The following is a 14,767-nucleotide window of genomic DNA, read 5'->3' as shown; positions in this document are numbered from 1 at the left end:
TCCACCATGTATTTGTGATTAGTCTGTGAACTGGCGTTTTGGTTCGTACAAATACCTTTTTGGTAATGACTGTCATTCTAATAAACTTTTTGTATGATTTATGTTCTATTAATTTGTACAATAGCCCTGATGAAGACCTAATGTTGTAGGTCGAAACACGTGTTGGCAGGAACGGTACGAACACAGTTGTAATGGACAACATTTAGCTTCTACTAGGCAGGAAATGTACAATCAACCATGTTATAGTATTAAATAAGGTTTAAATCATATGGCAATTCATTCCTAACTTAGGTCTAATGAACAAATGCGTTTAAGGGATCTGGCACATTACTTTGTTTCGAAACATTAAATTATGATTGTGGATTGTGGATTTCTACAGTGGAATTAAATGAATTGGATTGAATACAATGTGCCAAGGGCCTACCCAGTTTCACCCCCCTACACACTAATTGAAAGGGATATGTCCGGTAGCTCCCCACACAATTGATGGCTTCTGGATTGGTCTACTTACATGGGATGGTTTGGTGAGGGAAAACAGCAGGGTTCATCTGAGGACAGCACATATCTGGTCAAGGGCTTTCAGTAAGGGATTTTCTCCTGCACCCAGACTTCTTTTGCTCCTCTGATGGGGTCCCAGCTAGCTTCTAGATTTATCTGTCACTGTCTTCAATTAATGGATTGAGGCCTCTCTGCTAGCTGTTCCTTGCAAGCGTCAGTCAGCAGGCTATCTACTGGCATTAAGTGAAAAGCCCTGTTCTGATGCAAACATGCCCTCTTATAGTGCTGATGACACTACATGGTCATAATTCCCATGGTAAGCATTGACTAGCACACTCCTGTCACCTCCCACCAAGATGCCCACTGGCTGCTGATGGGATCAGAAGTTGGGAGATATGTATGATGTAGTCTGAGGGAGGAGAAACGTTTGTCATCCCAAAAGTGACATGTGACTTTTACATTTTGTGTTCTGAAAAATCTCACAATGTGGTACCTCCCTTAATCTTTCAGATAAACATATGAATATATATAGAATAGTAGACAGTGAAATTAATGTTGGAAGTATGCAGTGTCGTAGTTGTAACTATTTTGGCGGAACAGCAAACCACAAAAAACAGTTGCTCTGCCCAGGAAGGGCAGCAGAGCCGCTGTTTTGTGTGGTTTGCTGGTCCGCCGAAAATAGTTACAACTACAACACTGCATACTTCCAACATTAGTTTCACTGTCTACTGTTCTATCAATAACTCCAATTCCTCAGATTTATGAAACGCCAGAATCATACTTCTGATCATAACTTAAGTTATGTACTTTACAAAAATTTAGTTTTTACATGGTCCAGCTGGCTTTTTATCCCCTTTAAATTAACCCGGGGTAGGCTTGATGGGACACACAATGCTCTTTTTATTTAGGGAAATGTGTTCAATGTTTAATCAATGGCACTTCAAGTTTCCATTTCTCCTGAAGCATGTGACCAGACATCTGCTCAACCAATGTTTATCGTACCCTTTCCCCTGAACTTCAAAGGGTCTTTGTTCAGAGCTAATGCATTTTGTATGTAAAACCTGACCTTAAAGGCCATTTATGATGGTCATGTTATCTGTAAACCCCATACTTTCAATCTACTTCTTTGTATATCTTAGCATTTAAATTGACAACCAGACCTGTTTCTTTGGTGGGCCCAGCCCCAAAGGTCTTAGGGTCAAAGTTTCAACTCAGAGAGAAAAACAATGTGCAGTTCACAATTCTGAAAGGCTAGCATATTTAATTTACCCACTGTGCAGACATAACTTTCAATACTGCACCAGGGCCCATTGTTCACAATACAATCTTTATTTATATACTGTATAAACAGAACAAAGTTCACTTATAAATGTTTTCATTTGCATGTGCTGAAATAAGTCTCTTTATTCCTCATGAAGGCAATTTGTCATTCGACTTTATTTTTCATAGGTAATGCATCATTCCTCCTTTTGAGCTTCTAGATGCACAGGATTTCAAATGTCTTTTTATTTCTGGGTGCACTGTTGCAGTTTTGAATCTATCAAATTGGCCATTTACACAAAGCCAGCATATGTGATGTCCCATGTACTTGGAATCCATCAGCTACAGTTAACAATATTCCAGTTTTAAGTCACACTCTTTACAGGCTGAATGCCTGTACATTGTAACATAATGGAGGGAGGCCCATTATCGTTCATTCACTAGGCCTCCTGTTCAAATCACTGTTTTGTACTGGCTTTTATATTTCAATGAAACTCCACACTGAGCCAGCTTCACTTCTCACAATGGGGCCTAGCCTGGCCTTTTCATCTCTCTTGCTATGGGGCTGTCTTTTTACCCTACAACTGGAGACTAGAACCAGAGACATTAGCAGTCTATGCATGTGTCAAAGTTGGTTGGAGAAGCTGCCTTTAGTGTTTACTCCTTTTTGATGAACACACGGTTGGCTTTGCAGGTCAGGAGATAGAAAGGGTCACCCATGCCAATACCCCACCTTTGGCTTCTGAGTCGAGGTGCGCGATCACACTTCAATTCCCCCATGATGCCTCCCAATTCCAAGTTTCACATTTCACATCTCTTCTGTGGGATTCAGAAATCCACCTCAGTAAGGCCATTCTCCCTAATGCTCTATTCTTTATACCTGTAAGGATGTCACGACTCACTAGGCAGTTGATGGGCTTTTTCACTGAGCTGCATCTACATCCATGACTGCTAGCCCTAACACACTCATTGATGACAAGAGTTATGAGTGACATTATCAATTTGTTTGTGCTAGTCTCAGTATCATGAACCCATTTTTAGGTTTCTTTGGTGGAAATCATTACATTCAAAACACTAACAATTACTTCTGTCATACCCAGTATTTGGGAACTGTGATCGAGTCACTGAGGGATCTGTTTGATCACTGAAATGTATTACTGCACATACCAAAATGCAGACTTTGTTTTTTACACTATTTCACTGCATATATATGTGGGGGGAGACCCCCTGCAGCACCCACCACGCCCCACACATACTGCATTTTGGTATGCGCAGAAATGTGATTAACAGTGATGGTATGATACCATCACTGAGAAGAGTGTGGGTGTTGGTGTGTGTGTCGGGAGAGGGCGAGGGACTGCCTCTTGCTACACAATACTGGCCCCAGAGACAGTATGACAAGGTCCCCCAGGGTCTAATCCACTAATCCACATCTCAAGACTCATGAGGAGGGTAAGCAACACAGCTTTCAAGATGGCTGACAGATTCCAAAGCAGCGCCCAGATGAATGGTGGGCTACATGGTTTAATGGGCATGGTTATGAAACTGTGGAGAAAAATACCTACAATACAATCTGCCTGATCTTTGGAGAGAACCAGGAACAAGAATACAAATCTGAGTTGGGCAGAGGAGTGGAGTGGTACAGGCGGAGAAAGAGCGAGCAGTGAGAGGATACTGAGGTGTCATGGCAGGGTCAGGCATATGGCAAGGCCACCTGAGGCAAAAAGAGTGTGGGGCCTCTTTCCCAATGGTGTAGACAGAGTAGGGGCCTGAGAGGGCAAGGCCCACCCAAAATCTGTAAATGCCCCCTTAGCAGCACTGTGTGGGCATTTACAGATGTTAATGTCACTGTGGTGGGCCAAACTAAATTAGCTTCAGGCCCCACTTGTTAGACAATCCTGGCTACACACCTGCCATTTCCTGGTTTCAGCCCAGGGAGATGCGGACTACCTCACAGGCTTTCGAGGTGCAGTGATTTCACCCGGGTGGAAGGAGGGGGGAGGTCGGACAAACACTTGATCATGGTGTGTAAATGCTCAGAGTAAACAGGTGCTCCCAATGCACACTCAACATAGCGCCCCCGGCTATAAAAAGGCATTCATGCCGGTCAGTGGAGTGGGAATTAGGTGATGGAGTGCATAGGATGTTGAGAAGCCAGAGAGACAGGAGAGGTTAGGTGGAATGACGAGAGAGCAGATGCGAGAAGAAGAAATGACAATCAACGGGAGACAAGGCAGAGAAAAGAAAGCTTGGAAAGGAGGAGAGAGAGCAGCTAGGGAGAGAGTCGAGATGACGTGTAACAAGGAGTGAGAAGAGGCAAGAAGGAAGGAATAAAGAGTGGGGAAAGAGCTGAGGTAGATATGAAGCAAGAGAGAGGTGAGTGGAGAGTGGAGGCAAGGGAGAGAGAGTGACACAAAGTGTGAGGAGTGAGGAAAGAGAAAGAGGGGAAACAGAGAGAGAAAGAAATAGGAGAAAAGAATGTTATCAGGAGAGCGCAATGACCGAGCAGCCACTTGGAAAGAATAGAGTGAAGGAGGGAGATGGAGAGAGTAGGTGAGGAAAGGAAGCTCTCAGAGGAAAGAAGGAGGAAAGGAGGTGGAAAAAGCAGCACCCGTAGGTAAAGGAGAGAGGGATGGGGAACGGTGAAACAAGAGAGGAGGAGGCATGGAAAAGAGGGAGTACCCAGAGTAAGGAAGGGAGTCAAGAGAGGGAAAGTATAGAGTGGAAACAGGGAAAGGACAGAGAGAAAGATAAAACATTAAGGAGGGGGAGATGAATGAAAGAAGCAAAAACCCCTGGAGGAATAAAGTGGGCAAGAGAAGGGACAGGAAGGAGTGCCACGAGGTCATGGCAAGGAGGAACACATCTTGGAGAAAAGGAAGAGAAGAAAGACGAATCTGAAAGAGGGAGTCCTACTACCCTGAAAGAGCTACCGTGGGAGGTTATTACAAAGACTGCTCCACGGGTCGTGCAGCCAATTATCATTTGTGTGGCTAAACAGAAAAAAAATCATTGGCCGAAGGAAAAAAAAAGGCCGGCCTATATTGGAGGGACGCACAACAGAGCCCGGGGCATCACCTGCATCGAAGAGTTTGATACCTGATCTAGTGACTCCAGGTGGTGGTGCAAGTTATCAGCATGACCCAGAGGTCCAGCCCAAACCCAGGATCCATGCAACAGTGGGTGGGCCAAGAAAGAGCTCCAGCGGCAAAGAAAGTACTGCCCCAGGCACTTTAAACTACGAGAGGCTGGGCGTGAGTGTCTGCCCCAGACTGGATTGCACGGCTCTGACACGGAGCTGTGAAAGGACTCAGCATCTGTGGCTTCTAGAAGCACAGACCTCACACTTTAGGGGGGGAAGCACTGACCTAGATATGTGACCCCCTAACCCTACGTCACTAGATTTACACAACTACAAGCAAGCTCCAGTAGTCTGGTCAGTGGACCTAGTCCCCACACCAAGCATGGAGCTTGCTTGTAGCTGTGTTAACAAAAACATGCTGCAGCACAAAAGCACTTTGCGCATGCCCAAATGGCGTGTGTGCTTTCACAATTGTAAATTAAACCGCATTGCATTTACACTTCTGCGAAGTCAGTTCAGCATGCACAAATTGTGTTTGGCATGCACAAAAAACGTTCACACAGACATGCATTTCCACTAATGAGGTGCCAGTGTCCGGTATTTCTCTTGCTTTTTGCAATAAAACAGATCATTTGGTATCAACAACAGTAGAGAGAGAGAGAGACAGAGAGATAGAGAGAGAGACATAGAGAGAGAGAGAGAGAGAGAGAGAATGGGAGAGAGAGAGAGAGAGAGAGAGAAGGAGCTAGAATAGAAGGAGGGAGAGACATGGCAAATGAAAGATGGAGAAAAACAGAGAGAGGTGAGAAAGATAGCTTGAGAAGAAAGAGGAGAAGAAGGAGAAGAGAGACACATGGAGAAGGATGCAGGGAGGAGACAGACGTAACTAGCAAGAGATGAGGAGAGAGTGATATGGCGAGCGAGAGAGGTAGAAGAAGAGACTTTGGCCTGATTCATGGAAGTGTTTTATAATGGTGCAGTCCCATCGGAAAACGTTCCATGAATCAGGCTTTGTCCCATTTAGTACTGTTGTACCTGTGTTTTTGTTATAGCACCCGATTCCCGTGGGCTTTCGGCAACCCAATAAATGAATAAATAAAATAAAATAAAAAAATAAGAGAAGGAGATGGAGAGAGTGAAGGAGGGAGAGAGGACAGAGAGAGGGGAGAGCGTGAGCAAGGGAAGAGAAGAGTGAGGAAACAAAAGAAAGAGAAGGCGAGAGAGAAGGTGAGAGATTCAGAGAGAGAATGAGGGAGAGAGAAGGCGATAGTGATTACAAGAGAAAGGAGAGTGCTAATGAGAGAAGTAGAGAGACACACAGGAAGGGGCAGTATGAGAGAGAGAGAAGGACAGGGAGAGAGAACAAGAGAGAGGGAAATAGAATGAGAAGGAGAGAGAGAGAGAGAGAGAGAGAGAGAGGAGAAGCCGAGAGAGGGAAATAGAAGGGGAGAGAGAGAGAGAGAAAGAAAGAGCGAGAGGCCAATCAGGAAGGCGCAGAGAGAGAGGAAGAGAGAAAGAACGAGAGAGAGCGAGAGGCCGAGAACCAGAAGGAGGGAGCAGAGAGAGAGAGGAAGAGAGAGAGAGGGGGGAGAGAGAGCAAGAGGCCAAGAACCAGAAGGAGGGAGCAGAGAGAGAGAGGAAGAGAAAGAGGGGGGGAAAGAGCGAGAGGCCGAGAACCAGAAAGAGGGAGCAGAGAGAGAGGAAGAGAGAGAGAGAGGGGGGAAAGAGAGCGAGAGGCCGAGAACCAGAAGGAGGGAGCAGAGAGAGAGAGGAAGAGAGAGAGAGGGGGGGAGCGAGAGGCCGAGAACCAGAAGGAGGGAGCAGAGAGAGAGAGGAAGAGAGGGGGGGAGAGAGAGTGAGAGGTCGAGAACCAGAAGGAGGGAGCAGAGAGAGAGAGGAAGAGAGAGAGAGGGGGGAGCGAGAGGCCGAGAACCAGAAGGAGGGAGCAGAGAGAGAGGAAGAGAGAGAGAGGGGGGGAGAGAGAGCGAGAGGCCGAGAACCCCAGAAGGAGGGAGCAGAGATAGAGAGGAAGAGAGAGAGAGGGGGGGGATTGAGAGCGAGAGGCGATCAGGAAGGCGCAGAGAGAGAGGAAGAGAGAAAGAACGAGAGAGAGAGCGAGAGGCCGAGAACCAGAAGGAGGGAACAGAGAGAGAGAGGAAGAGAGAGAGAGAGGGGGGGAGAGAGAGTGAGAGGTCGAGAACCAGAAGGAGAGAGGAGAGAGAGAGAGGAAGAGAGAGAGGGGGGGAGCGAGAGGCCGAGCACCAGAAGGAGGTACGCAGAGAGAGAGAGAGGAAGAGAGGGGTGGGGAGGAGAGAGAATGCACGTGTGTGATTGCATTATTTTTTTTTCTACACGATGTTGTAAACTCCTTCGTGCTGCAGAAAGGACCAGCGCCTCATGATATAATATGCAGGACCGCCGTTGTTACAGGCCGCAGCACGGGGGCTCCCTTGGCCCTGACACCTCACCAATTCCCTCGCCTCTGTTTCAAGCCTGTAACAGCCCCGAACCATCCATTACAGCCACTGTGTAATTCCGCGGCGCCGCCTTCCCTGATATGAAAAATGCATTGCTCTCATCTACTCGGCGCAGTTCACAATTTATCTGTCATGTCTGCTGGGAACCTTTATGCAGACGGCAAATAGGAGAATATTAAAGCAGAGAGAAACTCTATTACCGCCAGTCGCACCCTGCCGTCGACGCTGAGGCTCGCGCTCAACACATGTAAATGCAGCGTGATACGCCGTGGCACTAAAGTCATGTGCTGCCCGCCTCCAGATGTAAGATGTCGAATACAATGGCTACAGCATCACAGTGAGGGCGAATGGCAGTCTACGTTATTAAAAACATCTTTATAAAGTGTAGCAAAGGTAAAACCACCGGGTGAGGGAGATGACGAACACAATAAACGGAAGGGGGAAAAAAAGAATGAAGCAAAAAAAAGAGAGAACATAGAGCAAGAGCATGGAATCTAAGAACACTTATTTGGGGGAAATTTGGAAATGTTTGAGGATTTTTATTTTCAAACGAGTGTAGAATTACTGATCATTTTACCTTATCTCTCTACCTTCCGTGATACCGCTTAGATGTCCTTTGGGCGAATGTCTGTACTTACTAAGCAATGGACTCAATTAAGAATGGTGGAAACAAGTATGAATAGAACAAAAGAGAAAGATTAAAGAAAGCTGGAATGGTATATGAAGAGGTTTTGTCACATAGTCCTAATAAGGAACTGGAGGGCCAACATCCAACTGTAATGACAGCAGAAAGTGAGGCAGGCCCTTGATGCCATGCTGGTGAATGGGGAGCCATAGGCTGCATGAGAAAGTGAGCCCTTTTATCCACCAGCAGGGCCTGCAGGGGCTGCCTCACTTTCTGCTGGTGCTGGAATGGTGGCCCTCTAGTTCGATTTTAGAACTCTCTGTGGGTTGAGTTACATTCAGGTACAATTTGAATGCTGCCCCGTGAGGACCAGCTTTTGATGCATCCTCTACTGTTTACCCCCCACCCCTAATGTGCCAGGGCGTAGGGTAACAGCAGAGGGGAGTGAGGGGGGACTGCAGAGTTCACACAGCACCTGTGAGAGCAGATTTCAGTGTTGTCATTATCACCCTGGCAGTGCAGGCACTGAAATGGCGAATAACAGTGCAGTGATCTGTTTTAGGCCTGCTTTTCCATTTCAGTTCATGTTTCCAGGAAGCAATGACATGCACCGCTACTTCACAGGGCATATATAGGTGACGTATAGATTGGACCATAAGGAATTCAGAAAAATGACCAATAATTGAAGGGACATTATGGTTGCAGCACAACATATCAAAACTCCAGAAATGGTTAAATTACGGTAAGTGACGCATCCTTACCTCCCTAAACGTCACACATTGTCAAGTCGTGCACTTATTGACCTTTGTGTTGGGAGTTCAGGCAAACAGCCATGCAGGCAGTGAGGACTTTCATCAATGGCTGGTGATATGATGCAGCGGAGCCCACCGGCTAATTTCAGAAAAGCTGCTAAACTACTGAAGCCAATGTTTTGCAAACTTACCAGGTGCGAACATTTAGGGCCAGATTCATGGGAAAGTGCACATTTATCCGGCAAAGGCCACACACCGAGGATGACACTGAGCGAGCCTGCGTGCAGAATGAAAAATGCGTGCCCGCGTATTCATGGAATTATCTGCACGAAGTAACCGTATACGCAAGGCGTGGACAGAATGCCCGACATGCCCCACGCAAAGCAAAAATAGCCAGAAAAGCTACTTTTGCGTGCTCTCCCGGGCACGAATATACACACTCTTCAAACAGTGCGTGGGGTCCCCTGCAAGCGGGCCTGCATCTCTGGGACCCTGCGCTGGATCCCCCGTAACTGTTACTGGCACCCCGACAACATGTGTATGATTTATCGTAACTCGGGTAAAACTCTGAAAATATGCGTGCGTAACCCTGTAAACCATTCCTGCACCACACTACAATGCATACGCATACCCCTAAGTCTGATCAGATCCCCGGTGTGTACATGCACTGATAAATCCGACATGCAAACCCACCTCTGTGCTGTGATTCCTATGTGCAAGCGTATTTACGCCTGCCTTGGGTGGGGGAGAGAATGAGGGATGGGCATTTCTCAGGTGGAAGGTTGCCTGGACACATCCATGAATACGCTTTGTCGTGCAGATTTGTGGGCGTCCTATGGACTGCTGCAGCCCATCCCTCGTAACACCCACTTTTTCCTTTGTTCTTCCTCATTTTCCAGGTTCTGCCCCTACTACACCCTTTGCCAAAGCCTACCCCATGGTCTGCATCATGTCTCGTGCAAGACACTCGACCGGTTGAAGAGAAGTGCCGAGCCGACGCCAAGTCCCTGCATAGTACGAAAAAGAACTGCGCGGTTAATTCCATGAATCGACAAACAGGCTTTTGTATGCAGAATGGCACACAAATCCCATATTTTACATGCAAATAATTCCATGAATCGGGCCCTTAGTCATTTCCTTAGTCATTTCTGGGAAGCCTCACATTCATCCTGTGCACTGCTGATCAGATCACAGATCAGATCATAGAGTAACACTTGAAGGTAATTAAACATTTCACACATGAAATTCGTAAAGGACAGTTTTGGCTGAGGACAACCATACATGGTTACCAAAATGTTTCAAAAATTGATTTTTACTCACCCATTCTGCATAGCAGCCGTAGGGTCGTAGGTCAACGCCATGCCAGCCTGGACACAGTTTCAAGAAAGAGAAACAAAAGATGTTGGAGTCTAAAATTCATGAGACAATATGAATGGCATTATCACAAGATCATGTCATCAGTCCCATTGCATCGCAATTTTTAAGCAACTTAATTTACCAACTGTTTTGTAATGGGAAGGCTCTTCCTTTCATCAGGCCTTATTGGGAGTTTTGCAGTGCAGGGAAAATGTGGCATTAACAGAATTGCAATCAATTTTACTGCACCGCAACATTTTGACTTTGTAGGTAAAGTGGAGGAAAAACCTCCAGCACTTGGTGGGAGACATTTCCATTTCCTTTAATTTCCTCTTAGAAATAGGGAAATTACCATAGATGGAATTACCATTTTTCCAAACCACAATGAATTTCTAAGGGGCTCTAAAATGGGGAATAACCCCATCTCAGAATCTGTAGGATTTACCTTCTAGTCCAAGGTGGTAATCTGGCAATAACAGTGAATTCACATTCATTTTCCCATAGACAAATAAGGCCAATTTTAGCCGGACCACACAGCCCAAACCGCTAACGCATTTGTACCTTGTTCGAAATAACTTGGGCACGAAGTGTTGACTCAAAGCCTTTTTGTGGTTTTGGGTTATTCTGTCGAGTAATTTTAAAAATATTTGATCGAGGAGGGGGTGCTCCTTTCTCCTCAAAAAAATAGTTATATCTCCCATGGTGCAATGCAGGATCATTGTTTTCAGAAAAGATAAAGCCGCCATGCTTTTTATAGTTTAGATGCAAGCCATAGCTGCAGCTTTAGCCGAGAATACCCGAAAATGAAAAACAGGAAAACAGCCATTTGCAGGTCAGAAAACATGCAATTGACATCAGGCTTGAGGTGGAGGGGAGGCAAGGGGACACCAAGTGAAATTTGGGAGTTGGATGGGTCTAGGGACTTAGTTTGCAGCAGAAAGCTTTTCTGTAACCTAGGCTATACCACACATAGCCAACATCTCAAAGCAAACTGTGTCACAGAAACACTATGGGCCTCATTACGAGAATGGAGGTAGCCATGCTGCTATTTGCGGCATGGTTACCCCCATTTTGGGTACCGGGTCCGGGTTCCCTGAATGGGGAATTACCGGGCCATTCCGACCTTGGAGGGCCCGGTATTTCCCCATTTAGGGAAGCCGACCCCAGTACATCTCCATTCACATGTGAGCCCATAGGGCTCAATGGGAATGGAGATGATGCTAACAACGGGCCAGTTAGCATCCTGGTCTGCTCGCGGGACCCGCTAAGGACGCCTGATAAAACCAGGCATCCTTAGCGGGTTCCGTGAGGAGACCTCAAAATGGGGCGGTAGGGGTTTAACAGGGCCGGCAGCTCTACCGGCCCTGTTAAACCCCTACTGCATTCCTCGCAATGAGGCCCCATGTGTTGTGGGAGGAATGGGAGAGGGCAGTGGAGGTGAGGAGGCCATCTGGGCAGTGGGAGGAGCTGTGGCACTTGCTGAAGGCCTAGGGGGGCAAATAAATATGTTTTCAGGCATTTTCTATAAAACTACACATAGCTTACGCTGCCTGTAGTCCATGCACTGGAATTAGGCATCAGGATTCCCATCCATGTAGTAACCGGGATCGACCCTGATTAGCTTCAAAGTGAGGAGCGGGTCAGCTCTCTCAGGCCATGTTGCCTAATAAATTATCACAAGTTACAAGACCACTTAAGCCCTTAGAGCAACATGGCCTGAGGGCACTGTCCCCTTCCTCACTTTGAAGCTAAGCAGGATCGGTCCTGGTTACTGCACCAATGGGAGACCTGGATGTCTAGTTTACTATGGACTAATGATACCCGTGGGTACAACAATAACAGAAATATTTGTAGTTCATAGCTGCAGTCCACTCGCCATTGCCAATGACATGGGATTCACATCCATGTAGAAACCTGCATCGAAGTTGCTTAGCTTCAAAGTGAGGAAGGGTCTAGCCCTCTCAGGCTATGTTGCCTAATAAATGAGCATGATTTACAAAACCAGTTGGAGCAACATGCCTGAGGGAGACGACCCCTTTCTCACTTTGAAGCTAAGCAGTGTCAGTCCCAGTTACTGCACGGAGGGTAGAAAGTCTTGCATGCCGTGTGTTTGCTTAGTTTTAAATATCTCATAACACACAAAAAAACACATTCCATCTGCATTCTTTCTTTTAAAAATGTGCTTGCATGTGTGAGGAAACCTAGAATAACCTATTTTAGTTGGCCTTGCATGTGTAAGTGGGATATGCAATTCTCCATTTATTCGCAGCTCATTACCCAAAGAAATACGCTATTTTCACGTGGGCCTCATGACAGCTTGACCTTTAGAATGCACTGAGAGTAGCATGGTTTAAACAAAACAATGCAGATGTAATGTGTTTTATTATATATAATATGCCCCAAATTTGGTTTAAATATCTTCTATATTCCCAGTGCTCTTCCAGAGCTCTGAGAGACCATGTGTTTATCCTTTATCCTTTGCTGAATTGCATTCTGGTATTTGAAGTCTTACAGTCAAGATGGGGGGAATAATGCCACAATGGTACACTTTTTATCTAACATACTTCTATAAGGATGTATATATTTGAATGACACTATGGTATGTGTACTTTTCAAAGGATCTTTATAGAGCAGAGTATTGTTGAAAGCCAGACATGTGGGTGAGGAAGGGAAATGGTGAGAGGGCAAGTAAGTCATGGGTATTTTCCTAGGCTATGGCAAGAGAGGTTGCAATTCTGGGCACTGGTGCCATTATTTTCCCCTGAATGTGTCTGCTTTTCAGGGCAACAGTAGAAAACACGTGGGTGGACAGTGTAACTTTTTTTCAGAGGGCAAACGCAACCTCTTGGGCTTTTCTAAAGTTGGCAAGGTTGCTAATGCAATATACTACCAGGATTTTACTCAGGTTGTCATGTTCTCAGGGTGGACACTTACCCACAAGACTACAAGCACTTATTTCCTATTGGGATTTTGTTTTCCAGGGAATAGTTCACTACAGATTGTTGGGTTTAAAAGGTGAGCACCTTTTATATTTTGGCAGCATATTTATTAGAACATTTCCTCTCTCAAGTAATTTTTCTGGTGTTCATGACTTTTTTTAAAAGTCTGATGCTATTTTGTCTGACGCTCTTTCTTCTAAGGGGAAGGTCAATTGAACTAAATCTGTATATTTCACTTTAAGATATATGTTCACTTACTGTGCATACATTAATGGGTGGCAGCTTTTGATTTCACTTTTCCCTGCTGCTTAAATGTGGTTAGTTGGGGTAGTGCGATGTATTACAACAATCACCAAGAGAGCGACCATAAAACCAGGTGCTTCTAGCACGCTGCTTAATAGAAGTGTTTGATCCTTGGCAAATAATGTACTCTCACTGTGCATTGCCTAAGACGTTTGTGAGTTCTCAAAGCCTGCCATCTTTTACACATAACAATACATCTGTCAAAACAGGCCAAATTCAGTCTTTGATTGATGAATGTCTTTGAGCAATACGTTGCAAGTGTTTTAAAATATAGAGTGGGCACTGCTGAAGGCCATGCCCACTGGCCATGGCCAAGTCCATGGCTAGTGATCTGGTGGAATTTTAAAATGGACAGTGGGCACGGCCCAAGGCCACGGCTTGTGGTCTGGTAGTGTTCTAAAATGGACAGTGGGCATGGCCGAAGGCCATAGATATTGGTCTGGTAGTGTATTAAAATGGACAGTGGGCATGGCCAAAGGCTGTGCCCACTGACCATGGCAATAGATAGATAGATTGATTGATTGATTGATTGATTGATTGATTGATTGATTTATTGAGCGCTGTACAATGGAACAACAAATACAGAGAAATAATAACAATTAACATTGTGAGCAAGATTACAACTTGAATCATTCTACAAAACAGTGCAAAGAGCAATTAACTGAGAGTGGGGGGGAGGAGTGGGAATAGGAGTGTTGGGGGGGCAGTAGAAGGATAGAATAAGTGTAGATGGAAGGGAGAAGGAATGTACTGGGAGAGGGAAGAGAGGAATTAAAAGAGGGGAGAAACAGGGGGGAGTAGAGAGGGTGGGGGGTGCTTCAAGGTTGGGGAATGGAGAAGGAGGGATTTAAGGGAAGCGTGAAATGAAGTGAGGGTAGAGGAATGGCTAGTGGTGTGTTTGTGTTATAAAATGGACAGTGAACATGGCTGAAGGCCATAGATATTGGTCTGGTAGTGTTTTAAAATAGACCGTGGGCACGGCCAAAGGCCATGGCCAGTGGTGCAAAAGAAATCTATGGAATAACAAAACCCTTGAAATTCAAGGAAAAAAGATAACTTAACACAAAACCCCTGAAACTCAGCTAAAGCCACCTTAATGTCACGCCCCCTGTTGAGCATTCTATGAGCACAATGATGACATCACAGATCACATCCCTGATGATATCACTGGTAACATCACTGTTCACATGATATATAACACCACTGTGATGGTATCAGACATAATATCATTTATGAATTACCTAATAAAAGCTTTGCTGAACTAAATAACAATTTAGGCCATGGCCTTAGCTATGGCCAAGGCTATGGACACAGTGCATGGCCAAAGGTCATGGCTAGTGGCTGCTTAGTGGTGTACACTATATCGTGGGCACGGCTGAAGGTCATTGCCAAAAGCCATAGATAGTGGCCCTTTAATGTATTACAAAATACAGTGGGCATGGCCGACGGCTATGCCCACTGCCTATGGACGAAGG

General features: G+C 45.6%; 1 protein-coding gene across 6 annotated transcripts in view; it reads right to left on the bottom strand.

Annotated features, from left to right (window-relative positions):
- RBMS3 (RNA binding motif single stranded interacting protein 3) overlaps nt 1–14,767 on the bottom strand; it is a 2,259,106-nt gene that overhangs the window by 421,047 nt on the left and 1,823,292 nt on the right. For all 6 annotated transcript variants that reach the window (XM_069648793.1, XM_069648794.1, XM_069648792.1 and 3 more), the window contains exon 8: nt 10,015–10,061. In XM_069648793.1, coding sequence (XP_069504894.1) covers nt 10,015–10,061 — 47 coding nt within the window. The remainder of the gene's footprint in view (nt 1–10,014; nt 10,062–14,767) is intronic.

The sequence above is a fragment of the Ambystoma mexicanum genome, chromosome 2q (assembly GCF_040938575.1).
Source record: "Ambystoma mexicanum isolate Mex_15411 chromosome 2q, UKY_AmexF1_1, whole genome shotgun sequence".
Taxonomy (NCBI): Eukaryota; Metazoa; Chordata; class Amphibia; order Caudata; family Ambystomatidae; genus Ambystoma; species Ambystoma mexicanum.
The sequence above is the reverse complement of the archived record's forward strand: the minus strand, read 5'-3'. Positions and strand labels throughout refer to the sequence as shown.